This window comes from Rhizomucor pusillus (assembly GCF_041956525.1).
Source record: "Rhizomucor pusillus strain CBS 183.67 unplaced genomic scaffold VTP01scaffold_2, whole genome shotgun sequence".
In the NCBI taxonomy this organism is placed as follows: Eukaryota; Fungi; Mucoromycota; class Mucoromycetes; order Mucorales; family Lichtheimiaceae; genus Rhizomucor; species Rhizomucor pusillus.
Window position 1 is genome coordinate 573574 of NW_027192144.1, and position 13277 is coordinate 586850.

The 13277-nt window shown below is 46.4% G+C and overlaps 4 protein-coding genes across 4 annotated transcripts; 1 reads left to right on the forward strand and 3 right to left on the reverse strand.

Moving 5' to 3' along the window:
* Window positions 1-96: 96 nt before the first annotated feature.
* Window positions 97-3428, reverse strand: VTP01DRAFT_4295 (uncharacterized protein; the record flags this gene model as incomplete). Its single annotated transcript, XM_069382961.1, has 12 exons — window positions 97-199; window positions 256-362; window positions 424-589; window positions 659-934; window positions 989-1531; window positions 1609-1658; window positions 1727-1924; window positions 1987-2106; window positions 2170-2373; window positions 2444-2932; window positions 2992-3289; window positions 3346-3428. 12 exons carry the CDS (start codon window positions 3426-3428, stop codon window positions 97-99), a joined length of 2637 nt encoding a protein of 878 aa, XP_069243710.1.
* Window positions 3429-3806: 378 nt separating this feature from the next.
* On the reverse strand, window positions 3807-5125 carry VTP01DRAFT_4296 (uncharacterized protein; the record flags this gene model as incomplete). The annotated part of the gene is made up of 5 exons (XM_069382962.1): window positions 3807-4013; window positions 4084-4587; window positions 4642-4787; window positions 4853-4931; window positions 4994-5125. 5 exons carry the CDS (start codon window positions 5123-5125, stop codon window positions 3807-3809), a joined length of 1068 nt encoding a protein of 355 aa, XP_069243711.1.
* A 737-nt stretch (window positions 5126-5862) lies between these two features.
* On the forward strand, window positions 5863-11482 carry VTP01DRAFT_4297 (uncharacterized protein; the record flags this gene model as incomplete). Its single annotated transcript, XM_069382963.1, has 6 exons — window positions 5863-6179; window positions 6251-7943; window positions 8019-8124; window positions 8180-10677; window positions 10748-11222; window positions 11400-11482. The coding sequence occupies 6 exons, from the start codon at window positions 5863-5865 to the stop codon at window positions 11480-11482; spliced, it is 5172 nt and encodes a 1723-aa protein (XP_069243712.1).
* A 542-nt stretch (window positions 11483-12024) lies between these two features.
* Window positions 12025-13047, reverse strand: VTP01DRAFT_4298 (uncharacterized protein; the record flags this gene model as incomplete). Its single annotated transcript, XM_069382964.1, has 3 exons — window positions 12025-12105; window positions 12173-12199; window positions 12274-13047. The coding sequence occupies 3 exons, from the start codon at window positions 13045-13047 to the stop codon at window positions 12025-12027; spliced, it is 882 nt and encodes a 293-aa protein (XP_069243713.1).
* Between the last annotated feature and the right edge of the window lie 230 nt (window positions 13048-13277).

Below are 13277 nucleotides of genomic sequence, written 5' to 3' on the forward strand. Positions count from 1 at the left end.
AGGAAGAATACATACAAAGTATTTACAATAGAAGTGTAAAGAGAAAGTAAAACAAAAAAGAACAAGTCAAAAAAGGAAACAAGGCGAGAGAGTTTTTCAACGTTTCAATCCAAGAACCAAATCCATTACGACCTCTGGCGGTTTACGGTTGTAGCAACTGCATACATGCGCTAAAAGTGGAACATCGCTTTCGTCGATCCTACGTATGGTCAGTATACATATATATGTAATCCAATGCAATATTCAAAAACTTACTCCATCTGCTTAAACAGCAGTTCGGGGTCATCCAGATAGAGCCTTTCATGTAAAATAAGGCTCTTGAGGTATACAAGTTGCAGTCCATCCTCAAATGTCTCGAGGAGCTAAACATCTGGTCAATGAATGAAACATGGATATTTTTCGGTAGCAGTATCTCCATCTTACTTTATCTGCGTCTGCTCCGTCTTCGTTTTGCTTCTTCATATCCATCAACAACTTTCGAACCATGCTGGACATTTTTACATCTTGTTCCTCCAGTTTACTGGATTCATGAAGATCTCCATCTTCGTTGTCTCCCAGCGGAAAATACTGATGCAAAGCGTAGCAGCGGCTATACAAAAAGGTCATCAGTCAGCTCGAAGAAGTGTATATATTTTATAAAATGCCCTCCACCACTAACCTTATATTGGTATCAATGATAAGACCGGTGGCTATATTGACAGAATCCGAGAGAGCAAATTGGTGCAACATTTTTTCCAGGTCACTCTTTAGCTGATTGATAAAGAGGGTATTTGGCGCTCCCATGAGTACAAAGTCTGATTTGTAAGTGTCACAGTACGTGGCCATCAGTGATCTGCCATAAGACTTCGCGTACAACTTGTGTGCTGGTTCTACAGGCTCACTCTCGTCGTTGCTTAGTCGTGATATGTCTGGAGTCATGCGACACACCGTTGACCTAAGGTCAGGTTAGATTACATAACATGCATATCAGTGAATAATATAAGCTTACTTTAACATTGGAACCGGATAAGCGTCCGAGGGTATCTTAATGTTAAGATCACCGTGTGTTTCAGGGAGAAGCATAGCCGAAGCTGCCGCTGCCGTTGCTTCATCTGCTTGTTCAACCCGCTCGTGCATGGCATCATCTGCTGACCACTGTCCACCAGGAGTCATGTTCGGTGTGCTACTGGATGACGTCGATGTAGACCTGTCAGCCAGCGATTCGGGACTCTCGGATGGTTGATATTCGTCGGTACTTTGCTGCTGCGTTTTCGGTATGGCGATTGATTCAACGTCTGTCGCAGATCCCATAAGCTGCCTTGCAATTCTATCCTCTAATCTAGTGACAAAAATATCTTCTACAGCGCGTTCTTTCGCAAATATATTTCCAGGCATAACTGGTCCTGCGACGGTTTCGATGTTTTCGTAGACTTCGTTGCACCGTATCAGATAAGTCAACACAAACAGGATGCGACGAACGAGGGATGGGCGTTCACCGACGACGATTGTTCTTGTGACTCGGGCACAAGTACCGACATATCCGTATAGATCACTTGCCAAATTAAAATGACACATTGGAGGTTAATTCATTCATGTCCCTGTTTCTGACATCATATGACCTTGTCAAACCTCAGCTGAGCCCAAAGCGGGTCATAATTGCCGTGTTGATACAGTGTCGTCTATGGAGACCGATGGTGAGCGATACGTTGTGACACAGATAAAGAAAATTTCAGTAAAGTATTCTAACCATATCCTCTTCTGGAGGTGCCACAGTATGTACCCAAGATAAATGGTACATTAAAACCGCAGTTATACACGTTGAAACGATAAAGTGGTGGGCTTTGTTGTCGAATTCATCAATAAGCGAAATAAGCTCGCGTACAAGTGCTTGCGCGTATTCCGCTTTGCGCTGAGGAAACGTGCACATGTTCAACCACAAGGGCCTCTGCATATTAGATCGTGAGCACAACAATCTATCCCTACGTGCAAGCATTTGGTATATCTCACCTGAATCCGAGGCACTCTATATAGGTCATAAAATGCTCGCTTGAAATCAGATATACCATCCAGAAGAGTCGAATCATATTGAAACAAACTGTATGACGGAAAGCCCCTAGATCGTCGGGACTAGATGGAGTTCGCGTTAAGAGACGAGTGCTGTGATCGCTTTTCTATCCTTCTTTTACGTGCCTGATGATGCAATGATGTGATTGATGAGCTTCCCCGGAAATGATTCGAGAGAGTTTGTGATAGTATGGATTGCAAATGATGTAGATGGTTTTCAATGAGTTGAAAATGTGAGAATATAAAATCAAATAGCGTTTGATCTTTCTCATCGACGGTGATGATGATCGCAAGCGCATATTTCGTGTTCCTGGAGTAGCTTCGTATTGACTATGCATTGCTCACAAAGTTAGCAATAAACACCAACGTGGCAAAGCTCAAAAACATTGCAATTTATTACCGTCGTTGTGCTAGCGCTATCCAAGCTACCAGGCTCGGTGAAGAGCGGGGTGGTGGGAAGAGGCATTGGTCGGAAGAACCCATTTTCTATGCTTGTTTGGCTGAACCGGCATGATCTTTTGGACCGCAATGGATGGTAAGTGGGTGGCGATGCCTGATAAGGAGATTGGCGACACCTCTCATCGTCACTTGACAGTTCCGATACATTATCATCCAGTTGCACGGATAAGCTGGATGCTGAGCGGCGGGTGTGCTCGTTCGCATATGGTGCCCCAACAGGCGAAGAGGCGGTGGACCAATCACTATTCACCGATGAAAATGAAGTTCTTCGGGTAGCGTCCGTATCACGCGGATTGATTGTAAACACTTTAGAAAGCACAATCTGAGGCTCCTTGTCACGTTTGCAGTGCACTTTAGTGTTCATCCCCTTATATGCCAGAGGCGCTGTGCCAAATATCATGTCGCCAAGGAGATCCTGTCGGCGACTTGCCTGATTAAGAATAATCAGAACCATCGAGCGCTTTTCAACTTGTTCCATGTCAGTTGTACCTGACGTTGCGTCGAATGCTGAAAGGAGCTGTGATACTCATGATGAGACATGGGTCGGTTGGCAACAATAGGCGTTCGTCCATCATTTCTCCGATCCATAGCTCGCCCGCCGTTGGGTCTCGTGTAAAAACCCTGGCTTCCGTTCCACGAACGCGCCAATTCGCCCCGAGCTGCACCTCGGACAGGTGACAAAGACACGTCCTGACTGGAATCATACAGAACGGATTTGTAAGTATCGCCAACATCCTGGCAGATCAAGATCCGAAGCTGGTCTTCTCCAAGGGATGCGGGTGACCATCTGAAACAGCATTGTAAGGTACATTACTACTTGACCCATGCGTCAAATATACGAACGATTCAGGTTCCAGTAACGATTTTGTATGGTTGTCGTCGTAATCTTTAAAAGCGGACTTTGTCCGGAACAGTCGCTGGAGCATGCTATTTGGTGGGATTACGTTCTCTTTGACCCACACGCAACCAGGCGTGGTGGCTGCTTACAAAAGGTACGAAAGGCTAGTTTGGTCTGAAAGGGAAAGCAAGCAAAAAGCAAGGGGAACAAGGGATCGTTTTTCAAGCAAGTGTGCTTCAGGTTCATTTCAAACGCCGTCTTTGGCAAGCTGTAATCGGGCGGGTATTTGAACATGCAGCGCATGAGCAGAAAAGGAACCAGTCATCGAATGTAAAAAAAGAGTGGCTATTGTACATTGCAATAAAAGAATAGAAACATACACGCGGCGAGTAGAGAGTGTATACACATTGGAAGCGGTTAATGGGTATAAATGAGTGTACAAGTCTATGGTGATGCTTCTTGTCACCTAGTCTATGTCCAAAATGCGTTTCATGCGGTCGTACACGGCAAAGCTCACAGCGCCCATTGGCGCCACCTTCAAGTAGCCAATGCTTAGACCAACGTAAAATCCCTTGAAACCTTTGGTTCGATATATATCCTTGGCAGTCTCCGCAAAACTGACAAACTTCTCAGGGCTTAACAAACCTCCAACTTGCATACGCCGACGAATGACCTGAAACAAACAAAAGAATACAAGTCTTAAAGATGAGGATAAACTAAACATATGCTGTTCCTATAAATACCTCCAAGGGGTAGCTGCTTGTTTGAGCTACCAATCCTGCGATTCCTCCACAAGCTAATTCAGCCCATGTCTTCAACGGCGGTTTCTTTGCGAAGCGTCGCTGAGCAGGCGTCAGCTCCTTTGCATTCGGATCAAAATCCAGCGGCTTCCGTGTCCATTGCGTCACTGCAGGGTTGTATCGACAATAACGGGTTACCAGATGATACGTCCAAAAGGAAACACCTGCGTAAGGAACCATTCCAGCCACCGTCGGTAAGAAACCACGGTAAAAGTTCAAGTAGCTCCAATTCACTCCCCATTGCCGGCCAGCGGCAGGTTCGTTGTAAACTTGCTTAAATGTCGTCCACAGTCTTGGTCTGCCTTTTCCTTCCTGTTGTACCTCGTATGCCATCCGTACTCGCAGCAGATCCAAAGGATATGTAAACATGACGGACGTTACACCTGCTAACGAACCCGCTGCAAACTGACGAGCAGCTGACTCTCCTTGCTTCGTAGGCATCAGAATCTAATGCAATTGTGTGAGTGAACTGTCTTGACTATCGAAAAGAATGAAACATACCGCCCGGTATTGTTCGTAAGCAACAAACTTGATCGCAGCGTAAGGAAATATACGGATTAAGGTCGCAGAGTGGCCCTGGAAAAGTCCAAGTAGGCCAGTATGTTTTACAATGTCTCTTCCTGCCTTGAAAACACCAGAAAATGTGCCTGTATACGCGGGCAAGGGTGAGCGACGTCGCTGCATAGAGGTTTCTGGCGTTCGAGTACTTTACCGGCATATTTATCGAATACGGGATTCCGCGCCTGAAAAAGGATCTTTACACGATCCAAGGGAGCAATGACAGTTTTGGCCTGGGAAAATGGTTAGTTCAACGGTGCGCAATGCAAGTGAACGCAATGCTAATATAGCTTACCAAGCAACCGGCAACACCTCCGGCTATACCTGATCGCACGACATAGTCCAGATTCTGTGCCTGCTTCAAAGTCTCAGTCTGGGACTTCACGGTTGCTGATTGCTGCAGCGCAGGCGGCGAGGACGATTGCATGGAGACGTCAAACACGAAAAACTTTAACGCCTGCGAAAACAGTCTTTGTGGGAAAAACTGGTCCCCGCTCTTTTTCCATCACATGCTGCCCGAAAATGAGATAAGAATTCGGAGTCAAGGCTACTTTTTGCTCAACGAATAGCACGATCGCTGTCAAAGCGGCATAGTATGCTGCTATATGTAAAGGCAAATAGCTATGATCGACGCATTATCGTTACAAAGAATCTATTGTAGGAAAAATGGATATTTAAATCCTGTGGCTGATCAGTTCATTGTTGTTATTGCAAAATGCGCGAGACGCAAAGCAGTACGTGCGTTGGTGATCTGTTATGGGCACAAACACTGGTTATTGATTCGGAAAGGTCCAGCTGTATGTATATTTATAGGAAGCATTATTGATATGGATCGACCAGTATGTCCAAACACTGGTCGTAGTAAAGGAACACGTTCCGCTTCAAAGGGGCACAAAGCGGGAAAATAAGGGGGCGCCAAAACTCATCTTTGTAAAGAAAGGCGACAGGCTGCGAACAGGAGGGGAAGAGACCTCGGGGAGGAGGGGTTGGTAAAGGGGCATCTTATTTCGTTTTGCAGCAGCAGTTAACAAGCAAGCTTTCCCTTCCTTCTATTTTCTCTCTTTCTTTCTCTCTTTCTTTTTCTTCTAATAAATCCTGCCCAACCCCCACCTTTACACTGCCTTTTAGGCTTCTTATAATCATTCCTTATTAATTTCTGTGACCATGAATAATACTTGCAATGATTTGACAGAAATATGCAACTTGACAGAGGAAGCGATAGTCAGCACACTTCGATCTCGATTTCTGGAGAACAAAATTTATACACGTATACGTAATTCGACGCTTGTATACATCAACCCTTATCAAGACGTTTCCGATTCACAGCAGGAGCTCTCTGAACGCTATCTATCTGAATACAAAGAAACATCAACTGCTATACACAGGTCCCCGCAGCAGCTTGATCCGCATATCTTCCAGCATGTAAACCAGGCGTATTTTCATCTACGACGAACGGGTAATGATCAATCTATTGTTTTCAGGTAAGCTTCAACAGACTAAATTATTTATCACGAGTATTTATCGAAAATATCAATCTGCAATAACTCCTCAGGGGTGCTACTGCTAGTGGCAAGACGCAAATGCGGCAGGCGGCTTTGTTACATTTAATGACGTTAAGCAGCAGCAATAACAAAAAGATAGAGCGCGTGCAGGATCTTGTGCAGCGTGCCTACCGAGTTCTCGAGCTGTTTGGAAATTGCAGAGCAACGGCCAACACGAATGCATCCAGATTCGGCAGCTTTGTCGAGTTGCAGTTCAACGAAAGAGGTCGAATGATTGGTGCTAAATTTCTCGACTATACTCTCGATCGATCCCGTGTTACTCAACCGCAAGCCTCTGAAGAGACGAATTACAATGTACTTTACAAAATAGCACAGCAGCAGCAAACATCGCCTTTTCTATACAATAGAGAAGCTGCTGCACGTACCGCCGCTGACGAGGATCAGGACTTGATGGATCTCAAGTCAGATATGAAAGCGCTTGGAATAGGCAAAGCAACGTGGCAGGAGCTTGTAAACATTCTCACAGCCATTCTGCGCATCGGAAACATCCAGTTTAGCACGCGGCAGCAAGATGTCATCGTCAAGAACCCGAACGAGCTCGAAGCAATTGCTCAGCTACTCGGTGTTGAGCCAAGAGATATCGAAAACGTGCTTACATACCAGACCAAGTTAGTACAGCGAGAAATGGCAACGGTCGTCCTGACAGCCGAACAAGCAGGGGTTCAAAGGGATCAATTAGCGCAGACCCTATATACTCTTTTGTTCAGTTGGATTGTCGAAGCAATCAACCGAAAACTATGCAAATCAACTTTCCAGAATTTCATAGGCCTTCTCGACTTTCCAGGCACTAGCTCTGCACAGTCCTTTGACCAGTTTTGTGTCCATTTTGCCAACGAGAAACTGCAGCAGTTCATGTTATCGCATCAATTCCAGTACAATGCCGGGGTCTACGCCGAGAAACCTGTTGATCGCGATCCAGTAACGTTTTCCTTTGCTTCGGGATTACAGATTACCTCAAAACTTGCAGCGTGCACGACTGCTGAGCAGATAGAGGCGCAACTGAGCGAATGCAAACAGGATCCGGCACTCACGATCAAACGCTCTGGCACGTTCTGCGTCCAGCATTTTTCGGGACCGGTTGCCTACAATGTACAAGAGATCGCGTCCAAAAATGCAGAAACCCTGAACGCTGACTATGTCGCGCTGTTCAAAAGCGATAACTGTACGAACGAGCTTGCTAAGCAGCTTTTTTCACAAAAGGTTGTGAGCGAGTCCCAGACAAAATGTGGCACAATAGTATCCGCGCAGCAGTCATATAAACCTCACAGGTCACCTTCAATGCGCAAAAAGAATAAACGGGAGAGCACGCCGAAGCAACAAATACAGACACGATTTGGCCAGGTCGCCGATGCTATTGACGAGCTTATCACCACCTTGCAAGAAACTCAGCTGTGGTGGGTTGTATGCTTACGACCAAACGATCTCAATCTGCCAAAATCATGCGATGCAAAAAAGCTTGCTGGTCAGGTTCAAATGTATCAACTAGTGGATTTGGCACTGCGTGCAAGACATGAATATCTCGTACGCATATCCATCGATGAGTTTTGTGAAAGATACAAGGAATTGATTGAAGAGACGAGTATCAGCGACTACGGCGGTCAGGTCTCTCCAAGCGATCAGTGCCATGCTTTAATGGGTGTATTTAATTGGAATGTTCGTATGATGGTGATTGGATACGATCATGTAAGTCTTTCTAGATTTAAGCTGAATTTTACCCTAAATATTGACATATATACTTTATTTTTCACTTTCTTTCAGGTTTACCTTGACAGTAATGCTTGGACAATACTTGAAAACCAATTACGATCGGCAGAAAAGCAAGAGCAACGAAAGGCTCGCTCCGCTGCGCGTGGAATCGCATTTGGTAAGATAGTTTTAGATGGCATTGCGTCTGCATACTGATCAAGCTGTATATACAGACAACGATGATAACAACAATCCACCAATGAGCCCATACGACGTTGCCGCGTCTGTCATTGATGGATCCGTATTTTCAGACGAACACGGACGAACACATTGTTACACAGACACAACGACGTCCGTGCGCACGTCTTCCCAGCTTGCAAGCGATGATACCATAAAGATCCCAAAGGAGAAAACTGTCAAAACTAAAAAGCAGCGTCCAACGGCCGCGCGTGCATTTTGGGTCACACTGACCTGGATATCGACCTGGTGGATTCCAGGCTTTGTACTTGGCTGCATTGGTGGCATGCGTCGAGCAGACATCCGGATGGCATGGCGTGAAAAATTCACACTATGCGTATTGATTTTTCTTTTATGTGCAGCCATGATCTGGTTCATCTGTTTCTTTGGACAGCTGCTGTGTCCACATGAGGATCTCTACTCACACTCTGAGCTTCAAGCGAGAAACAACAAGGATAATGCATACATTGCCATCCGCGGCGAAGTATTCGACCTGACTTCGTTTGCACCGCGCCATTGGGCACCCGAAGTCATACCATCCAGTGCTCTGTTCCAGTACGCTGGTCAGGATGTCAGTGGACTCTTCCCTGTGCAAGTATCGGCGCTGTGCGACGGTAACAATGCGCCAATTCCGCCAGAGTTGACCTTGGAGACACACATCGATATCGTTGATTCCAATGCCAAGTACCACGACTTTAGATACTTTCAAGATGACTACCGAGCCGACTGGTACTTTGAGCAAATGATGTCGCTGCGGAGGAATTACAGATTGGGATTCATGGGCTACGATATGGACGATATCAAAAATCAGGCACTTAACCCGGTCCAGCTTGGCGGTATCAGTACTGAACGTCGATGGGCAGTGCTCCACGGCAACGTGTATGATTTGACATCCTACATGCTCGGTGGCGTCCAATTGCATCCTCGCGGCGAACCGGCAATGCCTCCCAGCAACGACACTGCAGGCGCGGATTTCATCGATAATTCTATCACAGAACTGTTTCGACAACTAGCCGGCACCGATGTCACTGCCCACTTTGATGCTCTTCCCATGGATCCCGACAAACGCTCTCGTCAGCTGACTTGCTTGCGCAACTTGTTTTTTGTTGGCAAAGTGGATAATCGTCGTTCATTGAAATGCTTATTCTCGGAATATTTACTCTTGATCATTACTGCATTTCTGTGTAGCGTGATCCTGTTCAAGTTCCTAGCTGCATTATGTTTGGTGCCGGCGAAAGCACAGGATGAAGAGTTTGATAAATTCATTGTATGCCAAGTGCCGTGCTACACTGAAGGCGAGGAATCCTTGCGCAAGACGATCGATTCCGTGGCTGCATTGAAATACGACGATAAGCGCAAACTGCTCTTCCTCGTTGCAGATGGCATGGTGGTCGGCAGCGGCAACGATCGCTCAACTCCACGCATTGTCTTGGATATCCTCGGCGTTGACCCTTCCATTGATCCTGAACCGGTTTCGTTCCTTTCGCTTGGTCCGGGCCAAAAGCAGCACAACATGGCCAAGGTTTACTCTGGACTATACGAGCATGCGGGCCACGTAGTCCCCTACATTGTGGTTGTCAAAGTAGGCACACCCAACGAGCGACAAAAATCTGGTAACCGTGGCAAGCGAGACTCTCAGATGGTCTTAATGCGGTTCCTTAACAAGGTTCACTACGACGCTCCCATGACACCGCTCGAGCTAGTGATATACCACGAGCTGAAAAATGTCATTGGTGTCCATCCTAGTTTCTACGAGTTTGTGCTCATGGTCGACGCGGACACGGAGGTCATGCCTGATGCGTTGAACCACATGGTGGCCCGCTTTGTCCAAGATCCAAAGATTATCGGTCTCTGCGGTGAAACAATGTTGTCAAACGAGAAGGATACCTGGGTGACGATGATCCAAGTATACGAATATTACATTTCGCACTACCTCTCAAAAGCATTTGAATCGCTGTTTGGATCTGTTACTTGTCTGCCTGGATGTTTCTGCATGTATCGCATCCGCTCAACAACCAACAGGCCGCTTCTGGTATCCCACGCTGTCATCAACGACTATGCAGAAAACAACGTGGACACGCTGCATAAAAAGAACCTTTTGCATCTCGGCGAAGACCGGTATCTAACCACACTCATTCTCAAGCATTTCCCCACATACAAGACAAAGTTCACACCGGATGTTGCCTGCATGACAAATGCACCCGATAGATGGCCCGTTCTCTTGTCTCAGCGTCGACGATGGATCAATTCAACAGTGCATAACCTTGGAGAACTCATGTTCCTACCGGAACTTTGTGGATTTTGCTGTTTTTCAATGCGGTTCGTCGTTATGCTTGATCTGTTAAGTACATTGGTGATGCCGGCCGTGGTGTGCTACCTTGTCTATCTGCTGTACCAACTCAGTACAAGCACAAGCCAAGTGCCGCTTATTTCTATAATTACGCTTGCCGGCGTGTACGGATTGCAAGCTATTATTTTCATTCTACGGCGCAAGGCAAGTATATATATATATATACATCCTTCCATGTTTTGCAATGTACTAACCCGCTGCACTGGACTGATAGTGGGAGCACATCGGATGGATGATTGTATATATTCTGGCCATCCCAGTGTTTTCGTTCCTTGTGCCTCTCTACGCATTCTGGCACTTTGACGACTTTTCATGGGGCAACACACGCATTGTACTCGGCGACCGCGGACAAAAGAAAGCGGTCGGCCCCGAAGAAGGCGAATTTGATCCGCACTCCATCCCTACAAAACGGTGGGCTGAGCACGAGCGAGATATGTGGGAGCACTCGAATGCCGACGACGAAAAAGTGTTCCGATCTCCCAGACACTATGCTTCTTCAAAGTATCTCAGCACTGTCGGCAACATCCAGCTCCCTACTGAATCAGAAATTGCGCGGGAAATCGAACGTATCTTGCAGGAGGCCGAGCTTTCGCATTTGACCAAGAAGCAAGTACGCGATCAGCTGTCAGATATTTTCCAAATCGACATGAATTACAAGCGAGCCTTTATCAACAAATGCATCGAGTCGTGTCTACAAATGTATAAATAAAATGTGTAACCATCAGCCGAAAAGAAATAGAATAATAAGTCCTGTATCACGGCAGACCGAAACAAAAAAGAACATTCCTTCTGCAGTTTAGTCCAACTTGTGTCGTTCGATCCTGTCAGCAGCAGCAAAGTCCGGTCATTGATAACTATTTTGTCAGGTCGATGCTTTGTAAAGCCTGCCAATATCCTGCACGAAACCCTCTTTGATTACCGTGCGCCGTCAGTGTCTGAAGGTCACTAACCTGAAAGATCTCATAAGCTACTACAGAGAAAGTTATTGATCTTCAGGAAATGAGTTTGGTTCGGCCGTTGAGTTTCAACCTCACATATTGATTGTCCAGGAGCGTAATAGGTTGCAGCATGTCGCAGAAATCTGCCTGATTCTTAAGAATCTTTTAATGCTTGGTATGTAGGCATTCATTGAGCGGCTGCTTTAATCCTAAAGGTCTCTAGGATCCATTTCATCGGAAGAGGGATAGATGAAGTAGTGCCGGACCTTCGCAATCATGGAGGGATAGAAAACAAGTACCTGCGACCTAATGGACGCATGCGTCCCAATTGGATGCTCGTATACTTTGAAAGAATTGGTTGTTGGGATCCGACGGAAGATCATCCAATCGAATCATTGCAATCTCTTTGAGTCGGTTGTAAACTTTTACTCTGATATGCTTCTTTATTGGCAAGTGGCATATACACATACACTCAACCAATTCTGAAATACATTGCAGATTACAAGTATTGTAGCAAAATCTTGCATGACCAGTGGTCAGAAATAAAAGTACTTTAATCAACCCAATACCATTCGATGTCGATACGGCCCGTATCCAAGGATGCCAGCTCCATGAACGCAGCAGGCGAGAGATCCTGAAAGATTATTGTGTACGTTAGTTTATCTTTTTTTCTAATGCACACAATTTCAGCGAATACTTACAATGCTTCCTTTCTCGCAACTAGGGCACTGTATGCATCATATATAAATTTAGGTATTAATCATGAGGAAATTATTTTGGGGTTACGTTGCACTACACTTACGGTATCAGTGATCTTGACTTTGACAGTGCCGTTGGGACCCTTAATTTGGACATGGCGGCCACAGTTGGGGTTATTGTTAGGGTTAGCGCCGTTCTCCATCTGGATATAGTTCATTGCAGCAATGTAGTCTTCCGCACTGTTGGTAATACCGCACGAACCAAGACCGGGAGTGTACCAAGTACCATCGCCGCTGAATTCGTAACTTCCACTGCTACCACTGGAAGAGTCAGAAGTCGGCTCAGCCTTCTTTGAGGTCGTGGTCGTGGTCGTGGTTGTGGTCGTAGTGGTAGTGGTAGTGGTCGTCGTTGTGGTGGGCTTGGGAGTGTGTGTCGTCGTAGTGGTCGTTGTAGTCGTGGTCTTTGAGGCGCGCTCGGCAGCAGCTTTGGACGAAGATGCAGCGGCAGCAGCAGCGGCCTTTGATGAAGACGCAGCAGCGGCAGCCTTTGAGGACGAGGCAGCGGCAGCAGCAGCCTTGGACGACGAAGCAGCAGCGGCGGCAGCCTTGGATGAAGATGCGGCAGCGGCAGCAGCAGCCTTGGACGACGAAGCGGCGGCAGCAGCGGCCTTGGAGGATGAAGCAGCGGTGGCGGCAGACTTGGATGCAGAAGCAGCAGCGGCAATGGACTTGTGCTTATTATCGCTGTTGTCGTTGTAATGGTGGCAACGCTTCTGAAGATGCGCGACAGTGAAAGATTCTGGGAGGGGCATGGCATTGACAAGCGTAGCCATGAACGCTGCCATCACAATGGCAAACAGGAAGTGAACTTGCTTCATTTATAATGAAAGGAAAGGGGATCGGGCAGGCCGATGTATGGGGAAGAAATAAAGTAATAGATTTTTCATCTTACAATCTCAAGAAGCTGGTTTTATACTCGTCGGGTTCAATTAAGCTTGTACGACATTTATGAGTTTTCTCTTGATTCTGCAAACAGATTCCACCCTGAAAAACAGAGCGCTTGGTGACGTGCTGTCTCGCTCACTGGTCGGTCTGGAACTGCATGCTT